General features: G+C 37.4%; 1 protein-coding gene and 1 pseudogene across 2 annotated transcripts; both read right to left on the bottom strand.

Moving 5' to 3' along the window:
* Positions 1–162: 162 nt before the first annotated feature.
* On the bottom strand, positions 163–9029 carry LOC113042121 (telomere length regulation protein TEL2 homolog). Of its 2 annotated transcripts, none has more exons than XM_026200707.1 (21): positions 8921–9029; positions 7920–8262; positions 7563–7846; positions 6860–6928; positions 6614–6761; positions 6441–6543; positions 6280–6348; positions 6032–6173; positions 5819–5955; positions 5615–5709; positions 5040–5120; positions 4853–4941; positions 2639–2730; positions 2438–2554; positions 2283–2354; positions 1962–2126; positions 1802–1890; positions 1632–1731; positions 645–709; positions 454–569; positions 163–377 (listed from the first exon to the last, which is right to left on the bottom strand). In XM_026200707.1, the coding sequence occupies exons 2-21, from the start codon at positions 8201–8203 to the stop codon at positions 265–267; spliced, it is 2430 nt and encodes an 809-aa protein (XP_026056492.1). In that variant the 5' UTR covers positions 8204–8262; positions 8921–9029; the 3' UTR covers positions 163–264. The 2 variants fall into 2 exon arrangements, with proteins under 2 accessions (XP_026056492.1, XP_026056491.1); XM_026200706.1 differs by having other exon boundaries at positions 194–377; positions 8925–9022.
* Positions 9030–10029: 1000 nt separating this feature from the next.
* The window catches only part of LOC113041845 (rab11 family-interacting protein 3-like), a 28072-nt pseudogene continuing 16123 nt past the window's right edge, over positions 10030–21978 (bottom strand).

The following is a 21978-nucleotide window of genomic DNA, read 5'->3' as shown; positions in this document are numbered from 1 at the left end:
TAACCTTTATTTATTCCCTGTTGGATTTGGTGACCCTGCTATATATCTGCAGCTGTTCACATCAGACTAAAATGCTTTCTTCGACATCAAATGATGCATGAAATTTAGTTTTCCACAGCATAATATGAAAAAAACAACAACGTTGTTTTGCAAACAGAAGTCTTCAATGTCTCAAAGCTCTTTATTTTAGTCACTAAACATTTCATGAAACATGAACAATGCCATAGTAATTAGGGATGCAGGTCTTGATCATTAAATCCCTCCTCAGGTCTCCATATCTGGGATCTGCAGCTGTGTTTTGAGGTTTTTGTCCAGCAGCATTAAACTCTGTACTGCCAAACTCCTGCAGTCTGTGTCACAATCATTCTCTGCCACATCTGCACACAATAAGACATTTATGTATAACATATATATACCCAAATCACATACAGAGTCAAACAAGCACCGTCTTACCTGCTAGCCAGGCTCTGGTCTCCATCAGGTCATCACCGAGTTCAGTGAGTAAGTTTTCAGCCGGCATGCTTAGAAACACAGCACAAACCGCAAACATGACGCCCCTCCGCACCATCCTACAGTTAAAGCCAGAGAGAGAGCATTAGATCATGTAGACATGTTATATAATGCATCCTAGAACACAAACTTACTGGTCAGTGTGGAAGCGCACGACCCAAACAAAATCCAGCAGAGCTCGGCCCATCTGAGACGCAACCTGAGCAAAAACAGCAGTGATTGGATAAAGTGCGCATCACTAACAGGACTGCACCATTCGGGGAATAAATCAAATAGTTTTTCATTTTTTATTCTAAATTGAGGTTTAAAATGCTATTTCAAATTTCACGTTTGCTGTGTTTGTAGAGCTGCCTAAATTTTGTTATTATATATCAGCATGACTATAAAATAATAACTATAATTCATATTATTTCTAAATAAAAATATAGAATGATTCAAAATTAAAACAACACGGAATATTACTATTGTAACATTTGACTGTAAAATAAAATAGATTAAGAAAAAAATGGCTATAAAATTATAATAAATAATAATTATTAATACTAAATAAAAGAAATATGAAAAAACTAAATGTCACTGCTAAATAAAATGGACAAATATAGAAAAAATATATTTGTACAATTATAAATATATAAATACAATTTGTGATTGTATATCAATATGGCTATAAAATAAGAAAATAATAATTATTATTATTACTTAATAAAAATATATAATATTCTGAATAAAAACTAAATACAAAATATTACTTTTTTAATATTCCACGGTAAAATAAATAGCACTTAATAATAATATAACAATAATACATTTGTATTACATTATAAAATTAAAACTACAGTACTGATATTTAATATTTAATTTCTCAGTTTTGAAACTTGTTCTTCTATTTACATTTAGCAGACGCTTTTATCCAAATGAGGACAGTGGAAACAATCAAAATCAACAAAAGAGCAATGATATACACAAGTGCTATAACAATTATATTTTATTATACAACGATTTTATTTGCATTCATAAAAAAGCTAAATGACTGCATTTATTTTCAAAAAGTGTAACATACTGCAGCATGTTTAATTCTGCACAGATTATGTAATGCATATCGTGTTCGTGTATGATTGTACCGGTGCATTGACGGCCAGGTGCATGAGCAGCCCAAGTGTGTGCAGCAGCCTTCCTAGCACCAGATGATCACCCCCCAGAAGGTCAAAGGTCACCTGCGGCCTATAACGAACCATGAAATCAGTGCAATAATGTAATACAAGCTAAAGAAATTGTGTGCACGCAAACAGACCTGTCATATTTCCTGAGCAGCGGGAAGAAGAAGTATCCAGCGACCGGAGCGTAGCGGTTGGGAACGGCTCTAACGGATTGAGTCCCACCCTGAACGACATCAATATTAGACATCTTTTCACTGTTAACATGTTAAGCGCACTTTTGTAAGGGCGTCTCACTTTGCTAATTCGCCTGGTTTTGCTCTGGATTCGTTTTTCTACGATCTGCCGCCAGTGTGTGATGTCATCACACTGCTCCAGAGGCATCACTGCCCTGATTGGCTGAGCTCCAGTGTGCTTATCTGTGATTGGCTCAGACAGTTCCTGGGCAGAGAGAGCAAGGACCTGGAATAGTAGAAGTGATAGATTATTGATCCTTCAGAAATGATTTTTTATATGCTGATTTGGTGCTCAAGAAAATGTCAGATTATTATCAATGTGCCGCTTAATCATTTTGTGGAAAACATGACATTATTTCAGGATTCTTCGAATCGGTCTGACCTCCAGAATGTCCAGTCTCTGTCTCAGGCTGTAGTTGAGAGAGTAGAACTCTGTCGTCCAATAATCTACAACCTACAGAAGAAAAAAAGCAGTCACTTCCATGTGCTTCTATGTAGAGCTGAGTCATCGTCTGATGTCATCGTCTGCTCTCTCACCGGTTTGACGTCTGTAACAGTGAGGGCCACCATGGCGTTCTGCCGGAGCGTGTGGAAGTGTGCTGTGCTGTATCTGTCCTCCAGGTGGAGCAACACTTTACCAAACTGAACACTCACCTGTGAACCACACACAAGCTAATGAGTCATTATGACATTTGTAAGAGTTTTAGCCATTAAAGGTCTGCTGCGATGACCTCTGACCTCTTGTGTGGCCTTCACGTTCTTCCTAAGAAGAGCTTCCACAGCTTTCAGACTCAGTTCAACCCTTTCAGCATCATCAGACGACATTAATGCTGCAAATAGAGAAGATCTGGTCAATTCAATAACCTGAGAAATGATCTCAGATGAAACTGAACTGCAACTAGACACTTTCAGATCTTCGCTCTTAGGGCTATTATCCTGAACTCAAACTAAAACTATTAAAAACATTTTTGTTAGTTGAAATAAAGCTGCAAAAATAAGTAAATATTACATTTCAGTTAGTTATAACATTGAAACATTTTCATTAGTTTAAAACACAAAACTTACTAAAATGATACACACACACATACATATACACACACACACACACACATATACAGTCTTGTTCAAAATAATAGCAGTACAATGTGACTAACCAGAATAATCAAGGTTGTTAGTATATTTTTTATTGCTACGTGGCAAACAAGTTACCAGTAGGTTCAGTAGATTGTCAGAAAACAAACAAGACCCAGCATTCATGATATGCACGCTCTTAAGGCTGTGCAATTAGGCAATTAGTTGAAAGGGGTGTGTTCAAAAAAACTGTACAAACTCAAAACTATTTTGTACAAACATTTTTTTTTCTGGGATTTAGCAATCCTGTGAATCACTAAACTAATATTTAGTTGTATGACCACAGTTTTTTAAAACTGCTTGACATCTGTGTGGCATGGAGTCAACCAACTTGTGGCACCTCTCAGCTGTTATTCCACTCCATGATTCTTTAACAACATTCCACACTTCATTCACATTTCTTGGTTTTGCTTCAGAAACAGCATTTTTGATATCACCCCACAAGTTCTCAATTGGATTAAGGTCTGGAGATTGGGCTGGCCACTCCATAACATTAATTTTGTTGGTTTGGAACCAAGACTTTGCCCGTTTACTAGTGTGTTTTGGGTCATTGTCTTGTTGAAACAACCATTTCAAGGGCATGTCCTCTTCAGCATAGGGCAACATGACCTCTTCAAGTATTTTAACATATGCAAACTGATCCATGATCCCTGGTATGTGATAAATAGGCCCAACACCATAGTAGGAGAAACATGCCCATATCATGATGCTTGCACCTCCATGCTTCACTGTCTTCACTGTGTACTGTGGCTTGAATTCAGAGTTTGGGGGTCGTCTCACAAACTGCCTGTGGCCCTTGGACCCAAAAAGAACAATTTTACTCTCATCAGTCCACAAAATGTTCCTCCATTTCTCTTTAGGCCAGTTGATGTGTTCTTTGGCAAATTGTAACCTCTTCTGCACATGCCTTTTTTTTAACAGAGGGACTTTGCGGGGGATTCTTGAAAATAGATTAGCTTCACACAGACGTCTTCTAACTGTCACAGTACTTACAGGTAACTCCAGACTGTCTTTGATCATCCTGGAGGTGATCATTGGCTGAGCCTTTGCCATTCTGGTTATTCTTCTATCCATTTTGATGGTTGTCTTCCGTTTTCTTCCACGTCTCTCTGGTTTTGCTCTCCATTTTAAGGCATTGGAGATCATTTTAGCTGAACAGCCTATCATTTTTTGCACCTCTTTATAGGTTTTCCCCTCTCTAATCAACTTTTTAATCAAAGTACGCTGTTCTTCTGAACAATGTCTTGAACGACCCATTTTCCTCAGCTTTCAAATGCATGTTCAACAAGTGTTGGCTTCATCCTTAAATAGGGGCCACCTGATTCACACCTGTTTCTTCACAAAATTGATGACCTCAGTGATTGAATGCCACACTGCTATTTTTTTGAACACACCCCTTTCAACTAATTCAACTAATTGCCCAATTGCACAGCCTTAAGAGCGTGCATATCATGAATGCTGGGTCTCATTTGTTTTCTGAGAATCTAGTGAACCTACTGGTAACTTGTTTGCCACGTAGCAATAAAAAAATATACGAAAAACCTTGATTATTCTGGTTAGTCACATTGTACTGCTATTATTTTGAACAATACTGTATATATATATTAGTATATTATTAGATTAAAAAAATTAATTGCTGGAAACTAGAAATAAAATAAATAAAAATCTAAAGTGAACAAACAACATATATAATGAAAATGAAATCTAACTTGTGTTAAAGAAAAAACTTAAAACTGAAAATATGTAAAAAATAAAAGCTACAACAAATATATATAAAACAACAATAATAGTAGGTCAATAATGCTAAAGAGTGTAGATCACCTTCCAGACAGTCTCTGATGTAACGGGGTGGTGCTGATTTCTTCTTCTCCTGATCAGCTGACATGTCATATGGAGTCAGATCATCATCACTTAGACCATAGAGATGACATTTGAAGAGAAATGTTATTAGCGAGCAACACCACTGAACTTACAGGTCTCGTGTGTGATTATGACAGTGTAGATGTACCTGTCCAGTTCAGAATCAGCCTCCGGCTCCGGCACCGCTGACTGACCTGCTGAACCCTCAACTACAGACTCTGGTGAAAGACTGAGACAACAATAAGTTGTCACATGGAGCTCATATACATTCCAAAAGAAGTTCAAAATTGCATGGTAAGAAAAAAAAAAGTTCGGCCTAAATGACTTTTTTTTTTTTAATGCAAAAACCAGTAAAAATTACCAAACGTTTGCAAACATTACAAACTCAATAAATATGCAGTTTAACTTCACCAAAAAATCCTTTAAATGTTAAGGTGTACAGAACAGGAATTACAAATAGTAGTGAAAACAAACAAATTATAGTGGCTTTCCATATAAATGACATTTATTATAAATCCCAAGACTAAACTAATGTGTTTCAAGTGATTGTGGGAAATGTGCCATTCAAATAAACTTTAATGCTGAATGAATCCAGATGTTTTCCTTGCGTGACATTAACTGCATTATATAAGTTGCTTTGAAATATAAGCCACAGCATGTTTCAGCCGATTTAACAAATGTACTAGAAAACACAAGATGCTGATGTGAAGTGTGTGTTTTTACCTGGTGGAGGTATCAGGCTGGTGTTGCTCATCATCCTCAACAGATGGAGAGTCCACCAATGACTTCAGCTCTGTGATCTCCTCATCCGGCTCATACTGACACATAAAACAGCTGCATTAGCATTGAAAGAGTCAAGGACTGAAACAAATCTCTCAAGTTGACAACTGTAGTCAATCTAAATGTTTAAAGATCCAAAAGGCTCACCTGGAATTTTAATTGTGATCCTGGTGTGTCTAATTTGAGACTGAGACACTCGCCCACAACCATTCCCATCCGACGAATACGCTCAATATTGCTGTCCAGGCGACACTGGACACCTCCCAGCATGCACTGCAGCATCTCTGTTGGACACAAAACCTCATAATAAACCAGAAAACTGCAGCTGTACATGCATTTGAATGTGTGCGTGTGCATTACCTTGCCGTAGCTCTTGTGTTTCAGCGTGGTCGAGGAAAGACACACACAGCAGTAGAACTTTACTGACGTACAGCTGCTGTTCAACAGATGTGTGTTTCACGGCACTGCTGTTACACCACACCTGACACACACTCCGAAGGACCTACACACACCAGTTAGAACTCCTCTTAAACAACGTCTTTTGCATTACATACAAAAAAAAGACTTCTTAGAATTAAAACTAGTGACACAACAGACCATCATCATACCTGTTTAAGCAGCGTCCTGCGCTCTGAATCCAGAGCCAAATAACCAAGAACAGACTTTAACAACCGAGTCTGAATTTAAGGAGAAACCAAAGATTTCCGGTATTACAATCTTCATAAAAATATTGTGTTTTAACAAAGAATTCTTTTATTTCTCCACTCACTGGATGCTGGTACTGCTGCAGTAACAGTTTATGAGTGAGAACAAACTGAGCTTTCTTATTGGTCACCACCAGGTTTCCCATCAGCCTGGACACAGCAGCCGCCCTGAAACACACACTCATGTTAGAGTCGACTAACAACTCATTCATTACCGTTAATGGACCTCCTCTTTTACCCGCTGAGGCTGCGTATGAGTCCCGTCATGACACACTCTGTGCACCTTTCTGGAACCTTCTCCAGCAGTCTCTGCGTCACACGCTGCCACAGCGGGTCCACACGGGTCAGGGATGAGAGCCGAGGGGCCAGAGTCTCAAAAATCTGAGCTACGCACACACACACATACACACACGCAGACCCTAATGCAGCAGACTGGTTGCAATCAGTGGGAAAAAAGCATTAGTAACTTAAAAATAAAGCTTACCGCTGTATCCCTGAATACACACTTTTCCCAACACTTGAGCCACAAACCCAAGAGAGCAGTCATGTCCCGCTATACCAGAGAGATACACATGAGATATACAAAAAAAAATAGACAGACATCAAATATGCATTAAATTATGCGGTAGATGCACCAGTGCATTAAAATTCACAGTGGTTGCAATGATGCATTAAAATATGCAGTGATTATGATGCATGAAAATATCCAGTGGTTATAATGATGCATTAAAATTTTATGTTGTTGTAACAATGCGTTAAAATATGCAATGGTTGCATCAATACATGTAGTTTTGTCATCACATATTAAAATATGCAAGTGCTGTAATGATGCATTCAAATCTGCAGCGGTTTTAAGGATTCATTACAATATGCAGTGGCTGTAATTATGCATTAAAATAGAATACGGTTGCAACAATGTATGAACATTTTATGTGGCTGCAATGATACATTCATATATAATGCATAATATGCAGTGATTACAATGATGCATTAAAATGTGAGTAGTCTTTGCTTGATGCACTAAAAAAATATTGGTTGAAATGGCTCTGTAAATGATGCTCTAAAATATCCAGTGATGCTTTACAAATGTGGAGGTTGCAATTATGCATTAAAATTTGAAGCGGATGCAATGATACTTTATTTATTCCTTTATTTACAAGTATTTCCACCCTGAATGTGTGTGATACCTCTGAGAGCGTGGCATGTCTTCTCCAGTGTGTCCAGTATGCTGGTGGCCAGCAGCAGGTAGTACTGCTGTGGTAGGAAGGCGTCAGGTGTGTTTGCATGCAGATGGTTGCAGGTAATAGAGGGCAGAGCTGCAAGGTGGCTGATGATGATGGTCTCTCTTAGCTGGGCAGTGTCTGAATAGGCTCCGCCCACCTCACATCTGGACCACAACAACACCTGGAGACGACCAGCAGAGAGGAACTTCTCCAGTACAGACGCACACTGCTCCAGACCCACACTCTCTCTGTGTGTGGTAAAGAGACACAACACATCATTAGTACAGATAGACAGATGATAGATAGATTGTGATGTCATACCCTGTGGAGCTGATGGTGTCCAGGAGAAGCAGCAGTGTTTGGTCCGGTGGACCCTTGAGGAACATCTCATCCCAAAGCTTCTTGATCTCCTTATCTCCACACCATCTGGCGAACCAGTGCGCGCTCACCAGCACCTGGATCGCGTGAGTGAAGTGATGGCGCGTGAACTCGCTGTCCTCTAGGTAGCGCGCGAGTGTGCGCAGCGCGTGCACGATCTCCGCGGAGTCCCGTGAGGTCGAGAGAGACCTCAAGCACGAGCCCACCTCAGTACCAGCGGAGCCCATGACGTCACGGAACCGATGCTTGGCTGAAGATCCAGTTCAATGCAGCATCACTTTTGCAACTGAATAAATACGATATTAGTGTCTACATTGAGCAGCTGGACGAAGGCTGGTCATATCAGGATCATATGAACATCCATATCATATTTAACCTTGGACCACAAAACCAGTCATAATGGTCTTTTTTTTTCGGAAAGCTGAATAAATAAGCTTTCTATTGATATATGGGTTGTTAGGATAATACAATATACGTATGAGATAAAGCAATTTGGAAAATATAGAATGTGAGTGTGCAAAAAATCTAAATACTGAGAAAAACGCCTTTAAAGTTATCCAGATGAAGTTCTAAGCAATACATATTACTTATCAAAAATGTAGTTTTGCTATATTTATGGAAGGAAACTTACAAAATATGTTCATGTAACACGATCTTTCCTTAATATTCCAATGATTTGGGCAAAAAAATGTAAATTCTATACATTTGACCCATACGATATATTGTTGGCCATTGCTACAAATATAAATACACCCGTGCTACTCATGACTGAGTACTTGTTGTCCAGGGTCACATATAATATTTTAAATGAAAACACAAGATGCAGTTGTTCACTAACAGTAACGTATTAGAGCTGCAGAACTGCAACACCTCATGGGATAACTATATACACCCTATATGAATAGCATAATGTTAATATGTTTATAGCTATATAGTAAACATACTTGCCGAGTTAACTTGGTTATAGTTTAAGTCATTCCGTTATATTAAATCATGAAATATCCTGCAGCGTCAGTTGTGTTGACATAGCTCCACGTGATTGCGCTCTAATAGATGTCCGTGTAGAAGCAGACCGTCAGAACAAACGTTCCTATAGTAACTCAGTTCCATAACAGTTCACTAGATGGCGCTACAGGACACGTAAACCCTCTAAGGCTTATTGTATTTTAGTTAATTACTTTTTGTTAATTAATTTATAATCAGGTTAATAAAGAATAAGTAAATCAATCCTAACAAAGCCATTTGTACTTCCCAAAAACTGAATAGTATTTAAAAATAAGTAGTTTCCCCTTATATGTGAATAAACAGCATAAATATTGAAATTATTATATTATTAATATAAATTAATCAGCTATATTTAAACTAATTACTAATAAATTAACTAATATATGCACTATGTATATATTATGTATGCATATGTATTATATGATGGGTAACAGCATTTAGTTGATATTAACTGAAACTTAATTAAACAGAACCCATGTGACTAATGAAAATAAGCAACTGATCAGTATTGTTTGTTACTTGAATGGGCGAGACTTCCGGTGCCATCCGCTTCCAGTTTTTTTACTTGTATAAAAACAACCCGTCATGCTGCTTGATATTGCTAAATTCTAATTATTAATAAATTATAATTCAAATTTTTATATATATATATATATATATATATATATATATATATATATATATATATATATATATATATATATATATATAGTTTTAATTTGTTATAAACACACTGATTTGTATCGCAAATAGTTTTACCGTTTATGACATAGGCCTAGGAATTTCAATAATTGCATCTGCTTTTAAAAAAAGTCTTTCCATTTTATTTGTTTTCATTTATCTGCAGTTTGCTGTACAAGCTCAAAAAAGTACATGGGTGTGTAATTTTATGGTGTTAAGTTGCAAAATAGGCCCAACAATATGTCTCTCTGATCAATGTTAAGCATAAGGACTTGCATTTTCACTTGTATTTCTATTCTTTTCTATTTTGGTGTTTGTGTGAAGTAGGCTAAATGATGCATAAAAAAAAGAACCATCCACAAATAACTTATTTGCACTTAATTTATTGGTGACTAATTTTATTTTCACTTGTATTTTAACCTTCATACAATTATTTGAAAATCTATAAGACCCCGAACAATAAAAGATACATCTTATGGTGGGGGGCATCTTCAAAAGAAAGCAAAACATTCAACAGAAGACAATACTGATATCTTTCATTTATACAATAACCTTAACGAGTAAACATTTCTTATTTTATTTTTTTTTTACAATTGTATCCTTCATTACTAGGAGTCGTTTTTTTGTTTGTTTTATTAACATGTATTTATAACTATCATTAGTCTTTTATTACAGTCTAAGTGGCAAGCAGAACTCCTAAGCGGTGAAATGTTGTCTTTGGACACTAAAAATGCGTGTTGACATATCTTAAATCATATACAACAGCTGTTTAACACAAGACAGGTCAAGAGCAGTAGATTCAGCTCTTTCCTAATTGTCTCTGTAAGGAAATTAAGGAAAGAGACAGACGGCGGGAAACGCGCGTATTCAAAAATATACAGAAGCAACGTTCCCGCGCTTTAAGGTATATCAGTCATAACAGTAGCTTTAAAACAGCCATACAGACGTCACGTGACAGCAGCGTCTTCAAATGTTCATCGTCTTATAAGAAAAAACTGATAGGATGGGTTTTAAAACCAGTGGGGAAAGCAACATGTGAACTGCAGCGTGCTTTTCCACAATCCAAAAATCTTTCATTTAAACTCTCCACTGGATTTACCAGAGAGAAAAAAAAACAAAAAAAAACATGCTTGTTCCGGATGAGTGGGATGTACTTCCATTATGGCGCGCTGGAACAGATGAAAAGAGACCGATCAAGTGGAAGACAAAATTAAACGGAATCTTAATTCCATTTGTCCATACAAATAGAATTCCAAGAATGAAAAATACAAACGTTCTAGATCGATATTTACACCAGATTTCACCAGAGAGATAAAATTTGAAAAGCAGAAAGAAGCCAGTAATCTTTTTCCCGCGTGTCAGTTAACGGTTTCGATTTCCCTTCAGTGCTTCAAGTGTCCACTTCATTTTCCCGACAACATCGATAGAACAACTTCATTTTCTTTCAAACAATTTAAATAGCAAACAATATTTTCTCAAAAAATAAAATGAACCAGAGTGCAATGAACATTTCCAGTGAGTTTTAAAGAGTCTTCTGTACAGAAAATCAAAGTCTTTTGGAAAGAATCCGACAGGAGGCAGCTGATGAATATCCTCCGCAAACATTTTTTTGCAAAGGACCGATTACCTTACCCACAATGCAACACTGCGAGCTCCCTTGGTGGGCGTCGGCCTCTCTTGATCCTTTGCCTTCTGCATCATTGTAATAAATAATAATTTTAAGAAGAAAAAAACCCACTAAACTGAAACTGAAAACAGCACTAACATTCTTAAAAAAACTCATTTAGGAGCTTTAATCGTACGCACACGCTCAACCCTCAGGTCAGCAAATGTCCCTCACATGGGCTAACGTTGTGACTGCCTAAACCAGACTTAACACTGGTAACTTAAACTAGTTTCTTACAATGAAATCCAGTCTATTAATTGTGAACACATATACAGAGGGAATGGGCACCTCAATCCCAAAACAGAGGGAAGTCACAGGAACCGAAGGACAGGGCTTCACACACACACAAACACACACACATTCAACTAACAGTGCTCTGAATTATTAAATTATTTGATCAAAATAATGATTGAAATCTTCATATCATCTGCAAGTCTGTTCTTTAAGCCTCTCGCCTCCCATTTCAGTTCATAAATCAGGGTCGTTGCCATAATGATTATTTGACCTCCAGGATGGAGGGGTTACACTCCATGATGGCGACGATGATGCGGTCGATGTAGTCCTGCAGGCGGAAGTTGATCTCCTCCTGTTTGTGGATGGCCTCCATCAGCTGTACACAAACATGTTAAATATCACAAAGTGTTCATATCAATAGCATACATAATGGTGCGTTCACACCAGACACGAATGAAGTGTTAAGCGCGAGTGATGTACATGTTAAGTCAATGCAAAGACATCCTGCGGTGTGAAAGATGCAAATGAGGCGGTGTGAAAGACATGATTCGCGCAAATGACGCGGTGCAAATTGAGCGTTTCGGGTGAGACGAGTTGAAATATCTGAACTTTGGCGAAAATTTGCACCGCGTTAACCAATCAGGAGCTTGCTCTGGTAGTGACGTCATATTTGAGATTAAAACAACTACATTCTCGCCTGAAGTACTTCTAAAACTACATTTCATGACACAATAACAGTAATATTTTGAAATTTATCCAAATAAATGGTGGTTGAAATCACAATGCTGTGTGAGCTCAACTGGCAGAAGCCCCTCCCATGACGCAAATTCGTTGTGAAGTGAATTTCATGCACGAATGAAGCGAATAAACTCAAAATGTTCAAGCATCCAACTATGTGAAAATAGCGCGATTTATTCGTGCAAGTCGTGTCTGGTGTGAACGCACATTAAGCATAACAGTGTGATACAGACCTCAGCGCGGGAGACGTTGTTGATCTCGGCAGCGAGTGACTCTGAGAGTGACTCTGAAAACAGACTCTTTGCTCCCTGGATGCTCAGATTTATGATCTGACCGTTCAGCTCGTCGTTCTGCTCCTTCAGACTGCGGTTATCCTGCACACAGAGAGAACCACAACATAGATACTTGACCTGTTTTACAAATTTGAGTCTTGGCCCTGTTGTTATCTGTTGAATCAATGTGGAATAATTAGTGTCCGTTTACCCTTTTGAGACTTCTGGGCTTGTGTTTACCAGTTTGGGCCTGTTTTTATCAGTCTTTGTTAACCAGTTTGAGTCTTGGGTCAGTCTTTACCTGTTTTTAGTCTGTGTTTACTAATTAACAGTCTGTTAATGGTTTGAGTGTGTTTACTAGTCTGAGTTTACCAGTCTTGGTTGTGTAGTTATCTGAGGGATAACTAATTTGATTCTGTTCACCTGTTTGAGTTATTTTAGTTTGTGTTTACCTGTTTGAATCTGTGTAAACTACCAGTTTAATTCCTGGGTCAGTCTTCACCTGTTATTCAATCAATCTTGACTAACTTTATTCTGTTTACCTGTTTAAGTCTTCAGGGTTTGTGTTTACGTGTTGTGGGGAAGTCATTGCCTAATGGTTAGAGAGTTTGACTCCTAATCCTAAGGTTGTGGGTTTGAGTCTCGGGCCGGCAATACCACGACTGAGGTGCCCTTGAGCAAGGCACTGAACCCCCAACTGCTCCCCGGGTGCCGCAGCATAAAAATGGCTGGGAGCAAAAAGTGGCCCTGGACTTTCTGGCCCACAGCAGCCCACCACATCATAACGCATCTGCCCCTGTTTTGATGTCATTTATTAATTTAATATCTAAGTAAACAGTTTGGGGATTTTAACCAATAGGGCAACTGATCCTCCGTTGAAACAAAAAAAAACCTGCGTGCAGCAGCTGTTCATTTAGCGACTCCTAGTGAGTGTGCATACATGCTCATCATCACGACACAAATATTCTCCTAGAACTCACACTTTGTTCTCAGTTAACAGATCCATATGAATCATGCATGAAATAGAAGTTTATAAACTCAAACGATAGCTTTATGTGCTTTACAGATGAACTTGAAGTCTTTATTCATTCGAGATGTTCAATAATAGATAATCTTTGACTCTGTAATACAAGTTCATGATCCGATTCGTGAACAGATGATTCTTTTGAGTCAATCTTTTAAAATAATCATTTATTTTGTTGAACGAAACCAGTGTGGAAACCAATGGTCCACAAACTGGATAGATCTGAGGTGCAGGGTTTGTCAAATCGCTAGTCCGACTTCTTGGGTCTATTGAGTTCTTCAGTCGGGCTCCAAAATGTATCACGCCCTGACCGACGGGCTATCGTGAATAGTGATGTAAAATTCATAACTTGATTCGCGTTGCTCACTGGCTTGAAGGGGTGAAACGGATCATAGTTGATCATTTGCACTTGTTTCTAAATCTTGCCGTTTCAAGCATTTAAAACAATTTGCGCGCATACACACAAAAAAATTGTCTCTGCAAGTATTCTCTTAAACACAGTCGATTATGTTTTAAGTGAACTTATACAGTGGCCTGCTGCTCAGAGAAATTCGCTGTACTGGATACGTCTCTTTCTCTCTCTGTGTAAATTAGACGATGTGAAAGGGGGCGTGTTTCAAGATATGCAATGGAATAGACCAAACTAAACAGGGAGGGAGGGCAAAACACTCACATGCAAACAAAACACACTCTTTTGGATCAACTCACTCATCCATTTGCATAGAAAAGAGATGTAATACTATGATATCCGTCATTAAAAAAATTTGTGTACCAGGTGGGCCGGCCCACATTGGCCGGTAGCCCACCGGGAAAAGTCCCAGTGCTCCAGATGGCCAGTCCGCCTATGCCCACTGCTCTGTGTGTGTTCATGGTGTGTGTGTGTGTGTGCATTCACTGCTGTGTGCACTTTGGATGGGTTAAATGCAGAGCACGAATTCTGAGTATGGGTCACTTTCACTTTCAGCAGTTTGAGTCCTGTGTCAGTCTTTACCTGTTTTTTAGTATGTGTTGACCAATTAGCCAAGACTTCCTATTTGTGTCTTCCTACTAGTCTGAGTTTATCAGAAGAAAGAAGACCCTTTGGTCTTTACTATCCATCCTTCAGAATTAATAATGCTCAAAAAGATAAAAAGTGTACCACACTGATTCATGGCATCTCATGAATTTATATTTCAAATCTGAAGAAGATACCATGAAAAATTTGACTTAAATCCGTTTAAGGAAAAATAGCCACCAAATGAAGAGTTTTATAAACTATTTTAGTCATTATACATACCACTGCATAGTTTTTTAATTCTAAAACACTAGTTTGATAGTTGAGTGTGTTTGTACCTGTTTGAGTCTGCGTATCTCCTGCTCCAGTTCGTTCTCTTTCATGTGAGTGTTGTATTCCTGCAGGCCGGAGCTGGCCGATCGGCCTCTTCTCGCTTCAGTCTCCAACTTAAACAGCTGCAGGTGTTCCAGCTGCTTTCTTAAGTCCTCGATCAACTACACACACAGAGAAGCCATTAACAGTCAGGGCTGTGCTGAACAACCATGTGAGCGCACCTACAAAGACAAACAGTAGACATCTCACCCCCTGAGTGCACTCCTTCTCTTTCTGGTTTGTGTGACGTTCATGGCTCAGTTTGTCGGTCATTTTCCTGCGAGATTCGATTTCTTCAGTCAGTCGATCTGTGATGTCGTCGACCTCATCCTGAAGTTTCCTCTTTTCCTGAAAAAAATGACTCCACCTTAGACATCGATTGGACTTTTTTTAGTCTAAAACAATGAATAAAAATAACTTTAAATTAGGTTTGATGGTCATTAACTCTTCTTAATTCATTCAGCATTGGCAGATGTGACAAACAGGTCATGCTGGACTCTGTATGTGATCTACAGACACGTATTAGACTCGTGTGTTGGTACCTCCTCAAGTCTCTCAATGTTGGCTCTCAGACAGGGAACACATGACCTCAGCTCACTGTTCTCCTCATCCAACTGATTCAACCTGAACACATCGGGCACACAGACAAAAATGCACCATATTATTTTCTTTTGGGGCAGAGCGCACAATGAAAACATTCAGACACAATACTGGGTGAGAGAAAACAAAAGTCATGTTAACACAGCCGGATTATATTAAACGTCAAGCCAAGTAATCTCAGAGCGACTTCAAACCAAACCAAACAAATTTAATTAATGCCTTTCTCCACTAGATGGCAGATGGCAAACATCTTATCTACACACAGAAGAGTTACAAATGAACACTGAAACCTTTAAAGCGTTCTTGAATTTTTTCAGATGTAGGGTTATTTTAAGTATTATTTATATACTGTTTATCAACATTTTAAACTGGCTTTTCTTTTTATATTTGCAGTTTGTTTTATTAATGTTCCATTTTTTTTCTATGCAGCTTTAATTTATTTTTATTTCAACTTTAGTTTTAGTAATTTTATTACATAAACTAAACTTACTTTTATTCACTTAACTGCTACATTTCAAAATGTTAAAAGTTAAAAATAGATATACTGTATATTTCAGTTTTGTGTAAATTCAAAACGTTATTTATTATTATTATTTTAAATTTTATTAGTGTTCGTTAACAACAACAACACTATAATCATCCTGGAATATATGAAGAGTGAGAAACCGTGTTTGTTGCATGTGATGCACGTCTTCATATTTCTCTGCTATTATAAGACCCTGAAGAGACATTACCTGGACTAATGACTTTCTCAGGAGGACTGTTAGTATCATTACACCTCCCCAAATGTGCTAAACAGTATGTGCTGCAAGACCTAAGAAACACACAAGTCTCTGAACTCATCTGATCTTGTAAATGTTTCGCAATTTAAATTTTTATGTTTTATTTATTTTGCAATAAAACTGAATGTTGTTGCAAATTGTGCAAAAAGTAACAATATTTACCTGGATAATATAAATGAAGATTTATCAAAATTAAAAGAAAAAGACAATCTTGGAATCATCAGTTAAAATCCCCAACCCACTAGCAGTGTTGGGTGTTACGAATCACTAAGTAATGAGTTACTCTAATTTAATGACCTTTCCCTTAAAAAGTAAAGCAAGGGATGACTCTTATTTTTTCCTGCATTTTAATAACAGTTACTTCTACTGTAATTAAACTGTGTATAGTCTGTAAAACATTTATACACAAGACAACAGTGGATTTAACATCAAAATTTAAAGTCTAACCTTAAAATGCATGCTTTTAATGTACCCTTCTCACTTTAAATACTATTTACTTGTCGAGATTGATATAGGATTTAGAAAGTAATAAGTAATTAAATACTTTTTGGAGAGAGTAATTTGTACAGTAATCTTATTACACTGTTGAAGATGTAATTAGTAACTAGTAAGTATTAATTATTTTTTTAGAGTAACTTACCCAACACCGTCAACCAGTAACATTAGTCCTAATATAAAGCTGGTATTGCATATTAAAAACTTTTAAAATTTGAATCTAATAAATATTTTTCAAGGACGTATAAAAATGTAATTTTATTTAGTTATAATTATTTAAATTATAAATAATTGTACATTTTTGTGGCAGGGAAAGTGTGAATCTAATCTAATTTTTTTTTTTTTTTTTTGCTGTTGAACCATGATAAGTTTGTTGCAATTTTGTCCAAACTAGATATAAATAAATCCTGCATGAGACATGTTGTTGGTTGCTCACAGGAGATCTGCTCAAAATCCTATTTCAGATGAATCATTAAAGCTGTGTCTGGCCTCACCTGGCCTGGAGGTTCTCGATCTCCAGGTCTCTCTCTCGCTGGAGTTTGTTCAGAGCATCTCTGTGTTTGCGTGTGTGCATGAGTAAGTTGTCCTCCTCACGCAGCTCCTGCTCCTTCAGCTGTTCCTCCAGAGCGTTTGCGCGGTGGACGAGAGTGAGGTTCTCCTGCCGCAGACGTGCATGCAGCTCTTCGCTCTCCGACGAGTCCTTCTCCAGCTCACACACGCGCTTCTCCAACAGCAACACCTGCAGGACAGACACAGCCTTCGTTCCTCATGCAAATCACTCTTGCATTCACAAAACATGTTTTTCCATTATGTTCATGTCATGTTAATAATTAAGCATTTTTGACTGCACTGTTACAGTCGGATGAGAACAAAACTTGAACCGAACTGCGTTGCTTTATGAGTGAATCGCGTAATATATTTTTGTTTTAAACTGAATATAGATGTTGCAAATTTCGTCAAAGTCTTGGAATCATCTGTTGAAATAAATAGATCTAAATTACACCAGTAACATATTCCAACCAAAGTGTCTTTTATGAATTTAAACTGTCATAATATCCAGCTGTTACTGCATACTAAAAAAATAGTTTTATTTTAATCCAATAAACATGTTGCAAAAATAAAGCATCATTTTGATGCACAGAAACTGAGAATGTAGCAGAAAAAATGTAATGGATTTATTTTGCAACTTCAACATTAAACTGATTTTAGGTGAATAATAACTGAACTTTGAGCTAAACTGAACTTTTCATGATAAATGAACGTAACAGTTATTGAATTAAATCAACACTGAACTGACTTAAATCATTACTGAACTTGTAGCATAATTGATTCTGTTATTTTCCTATTCATTACTGTGAAACTGCTTTGAAACAATCTGTTCTGTATAAAGAGATATATAAATAAAGTTGAAAAAAATATTGTAGCATGGTAATATTAACCTTTTTAATTACTTTTTGCCATTTGATGACAAAACTAGCAACCTAATCCACATTAAATGCATCATTTGAACCAGTTTAACAAATTGTCCATATTAATTTCTGAACCTTGTCTGTGATGTCACGATCTGCAAGGTCCAAAATGTCTTGAGACAGATCTCCCATGACATCCAGAGTGCCAGACTGCTGCAAGTGTCTGAAAAACACACAAACATTTCAACATGTTCCCTGCTGAACCATAAACCAGCAGGAATTTCCATCATGGTTTTTATTCTTGCTGGTGGAGCAGCAAACTTAGACATAGTCTGTCAAAGAACACTGCAAAAAAAAATGATGTATTTTCTCTTGTTTTCTAAACATTCTTGACTGAAGATACATTTACTACTTAAGATATTAAGTCTTACTAATTTTGCAAGCAAGATTACTTAAGATGTAAGTCTTGTTTTTGAAAAATTAAATCAAAACTTGAGCAAAAAAGCATTCAAAATGACACGAAACACATCACAAAATATCTTTTTAAAGATTGCCCTTAAAACGTTTTGGTGCATTAAGAGGGAGGATCTCACCTTGCTGCTTTCTTACTGGATAGCCTCTTGCTGGAACTATAAAAAAAAGAGAAAAACAGGAAGCAAGTTAGGAAAAGAGAGTTGGAAAAGAGGAAAAACTCTTTTTCCCTTCGTGACCTGTGAACCGCAGGTCAAAAAACACTCGAAGGCTGAATCAATGCTCTCTCTTCAATGGTAATGACCTCACAGCACACGGAAATAAACACGGTATTTATGGAGGTGTAATGTGGATGTGTGGGAAACAGATTCTGTTCTTGTAGTGCAAGTCTGAACCCAGAGAAGTGGCTTTGTCTATTCTATTCAGAATCAAAAAACAGACCCTCATCAAAGTTCCCTAGCGCTGCTTGAGACAAGCCAGGATTTTCCATGATCTTTGAAACAAAATGCCATACTTTAATATGTTAAAATTGTGTTTCCAAATTTATGAAAAGGCTCTTTTTCTTTCTTGATTTTGGAAAAACTAAACAAAATGCAACAAAACATTTAATATTTTATGCAAACTTGGGTAGAATGTTAACACAATGTTATACAGTTCTTAAAGGTACAGTACAATGAAAACTCAAGTCATTCCAAAACCACAGATTTTAACTTTATGACTTTTAAGCTACTAGACTATGACTTTGATGCTATATTCCAAGCCGTCTAAAGTAATAAAATAGACCAAATGTGTACTGAAAAACAGCCCCATTACCCATAGCTCTCAAATCTCAATTGTGAAATCTAATCATCTGTTGGTCAATGAATGATGTCGTTCTATGGAAGAGAGCTCCCTGGACATGAAATATAGGTTTTTTTGGTGTTGTACAGAGAAGAAAGTAATATAGGAAAGCAAATGAAGACAGCACTGATGTTTTTGAGTGAACTGTCTCTTTAAGAAACTTTAAATTCAAAACTGTGTTGAAAGCTTTTATTATGTAGCCTGTATTATATTGGTAAAATTGATCTCAAAAGGACTATTGTGCATGCATCAAATACACACACAACACACACCACAGCAACAACAGCAGAGCATCTATGTTCACCACAAACTTCACCTACAGAATGTACAAACACAGAGCCTTCACACGAGTCATGCAACACTGTACATGAAGCATGAAGCACACACATGCAGACGGTGAGTGTGTGTGTGTGCAGTGGTCAAACACAACACAAACACATGGGAGGCGTGCACATGCTGCAGGCCTGTTACCTATTCATCTCTAGCAACTGCAGTCGCGTGGACAGATCCTCCAGACGACTGAACTGCTTATGACAGTGAGTGCAGAAAAACTCCAGCGCCTCCGACTGAAGGAAACTCTGGAAGCTAGCAGGAAAAGAGCTGGGGCTGAGAAACAAGAGGAGAGGAGTGGGTACGATGGAGAACATGAGGGGAAAAGAATAGAGCAGATGAGAAATAAGCAGAGGAAAAGACAAATGAGCAGTGGGAAGGGTTCGTGAGCAGAGGAGAGGAAAAATAGAAGACAGAGGAGAAATTGGTAGAGGAGAAATCATGAGAAATTGGTGAAGGAAGGGAGAAATTAGTAAAGAAGAAAAGATACAAGAGGAGAGAGTAGGCGAGAGGAGAAATGAGCAGAGAAGATATGATGGAAGAAATGAGGAGACGGGAGAAGATGCAAGAGGAGACATTAGTAGAAGACAAGAAAAAATGAGGGAGAGAACGAGAAAGAGAAGGACGGAGGAGGATCTACACAGAGGTGAGCACTACAGTGCAGGAGTAACGCAGCAGGAGCAGTGTGTGTGTGGTTTGAGAGTGTGTTGTGTTTCCACGCTCTCTTCTCTAGTGTCTAGGAGTGTGCTGGATCACATACGCCTGACATCACCAGCATTACAGTTAAACAATAACCACAACAACTCGACCTTTACACGCTGATCATAACACCTCACTAGAGAAATAATAGAGCAGTCATCAGGACATCATTGCGTTTTTTTTGTCTATCACACACACACTTGTCTGTGGTCAGGAAGTCGCTCTATAAGGTCTCATTATGCACATGACCTTCACTCACTTTCTCTTCAGCACTGTATGGAATCTAGAAATGGTGTATGTCTATTTGTGTCAAGCTAGCCCACATAAACATTTACAGTGCCTATGTTTACACTTTCCAAGTTTAGCTCGGGATAAAGAATAATGGCACACTGTTTTCTATATCTGGAGTGTGTAAGCTATACAATCTATCTGCTATTTGTAGAATATGTTTGTGTTACCTAGGCGAGAGCAGCATCAGGGGGCGGGGCAGTGGGCTTTCTGGGTGTGGCTCTGTAGTTCCCTCCTCCTCTGGCCCCGCCCCTCTCTCCTCCTGATTGGCCAGCAGCAGGTCAGAAGTGTTGTTACTCTCACCGAAATCCTCAAAGTGCTCCTCCTCTCCTCCAATCACGGCTACGAGGGTGTGGCCATTCAAATCAGAGCCCAATGTGAACCTAAAACAGAAACACATGGAATATAATGAATTATCAAGCCACTGATTGGGTTCAGTAAATGCTATTGAAAATAGCAAGCTAATATAATAAATTTCTCTTTAGTATTGTTCCTATAATTGAAACAATGGTGAAAGTTTGTTACATTAATGAATACATTAAAATATATTTTTAGTTTTGTGGCTATAATTCTAACAATGAATCTCAAAAGTTTGGGGTCTGTAGGATTTTAAAATATTTTTATAAGGCCACCAAGGCTGCATTTATTTGATAAGAAAAATACATTGAAAACAAAAATATTGTAGAATATTATTCCTATTTAAAATAACTATTTTCTATTTTAATGTATTTTAAAATATAATTTATTCCTTCGATCAAAGCTGAACTTTTTCAGCATTATAACTCCAGTCTTGTCACATGATCCTTCAGAAATAATTTTAATATGCAGCTCAGGGAACATTTACTATTATTTTTAGCACTGAAAACGGTTTAATATTTTTGTATATATATATATATATATATTTTTTTTTATATATATAAAGTTCAAAAGAACAGCATTTAATTTAAATAGAAATTGTTTGTAACACTACAAATGACTTTACTGCCACTTTTTATTAATTTAATGTATCATTGCTCAATCAAAGTATTATTTGTCTCATTTTGTTTTATAATATTTATCATATTTATAGTCTTTCTAATAGCTTGAAATTTAAATACAATTT

Source organism: Carassius auratus, chromosome 24, assembly GCF_003368295.1.
Source record: "Carassius auratus strain Wakin chromosome 24, ASM336829v1, whole genome shotgun sequence".
Classification (NCBI taxonomy): domain Eukaryota; kingdom Metazoa; phylum Chordata; class Actinopteri; order Cypriniformes; family Cyprinidae; genus Carassius; species Carassius auratus.
The sequence above is the reverse complement of the archived record's forward strand: the minus strand, read 5'-3'. Positions and strand labels throughout refer to the sequence as shown.

Excerpts from the sequence above, each read along its gene's own strand:
- LOC113042121 (XM_026200707.1), bottom strand. The coding sequence starts at position 8,203 with ATGGGCTCCGCTGGTACTGAGGTGGGCTCGTGCTTGAGGTCTCTCTCG. Across the intron at positions 6,929-7,562 it reads GACATGCCACGCTCTCAGAG|CGGGACATGACTGCTCTCTT; the intron begins GTATCACACACA and ends TCTCTGGTATAG. Across the intron at positions 2,731-4,852 it reads CATCAGAGACTGTCTGGAAG|CATTAATGTCGTCTGATGAT; the intron begins GTGATCTACACT and ends CTCTATTTGCAG.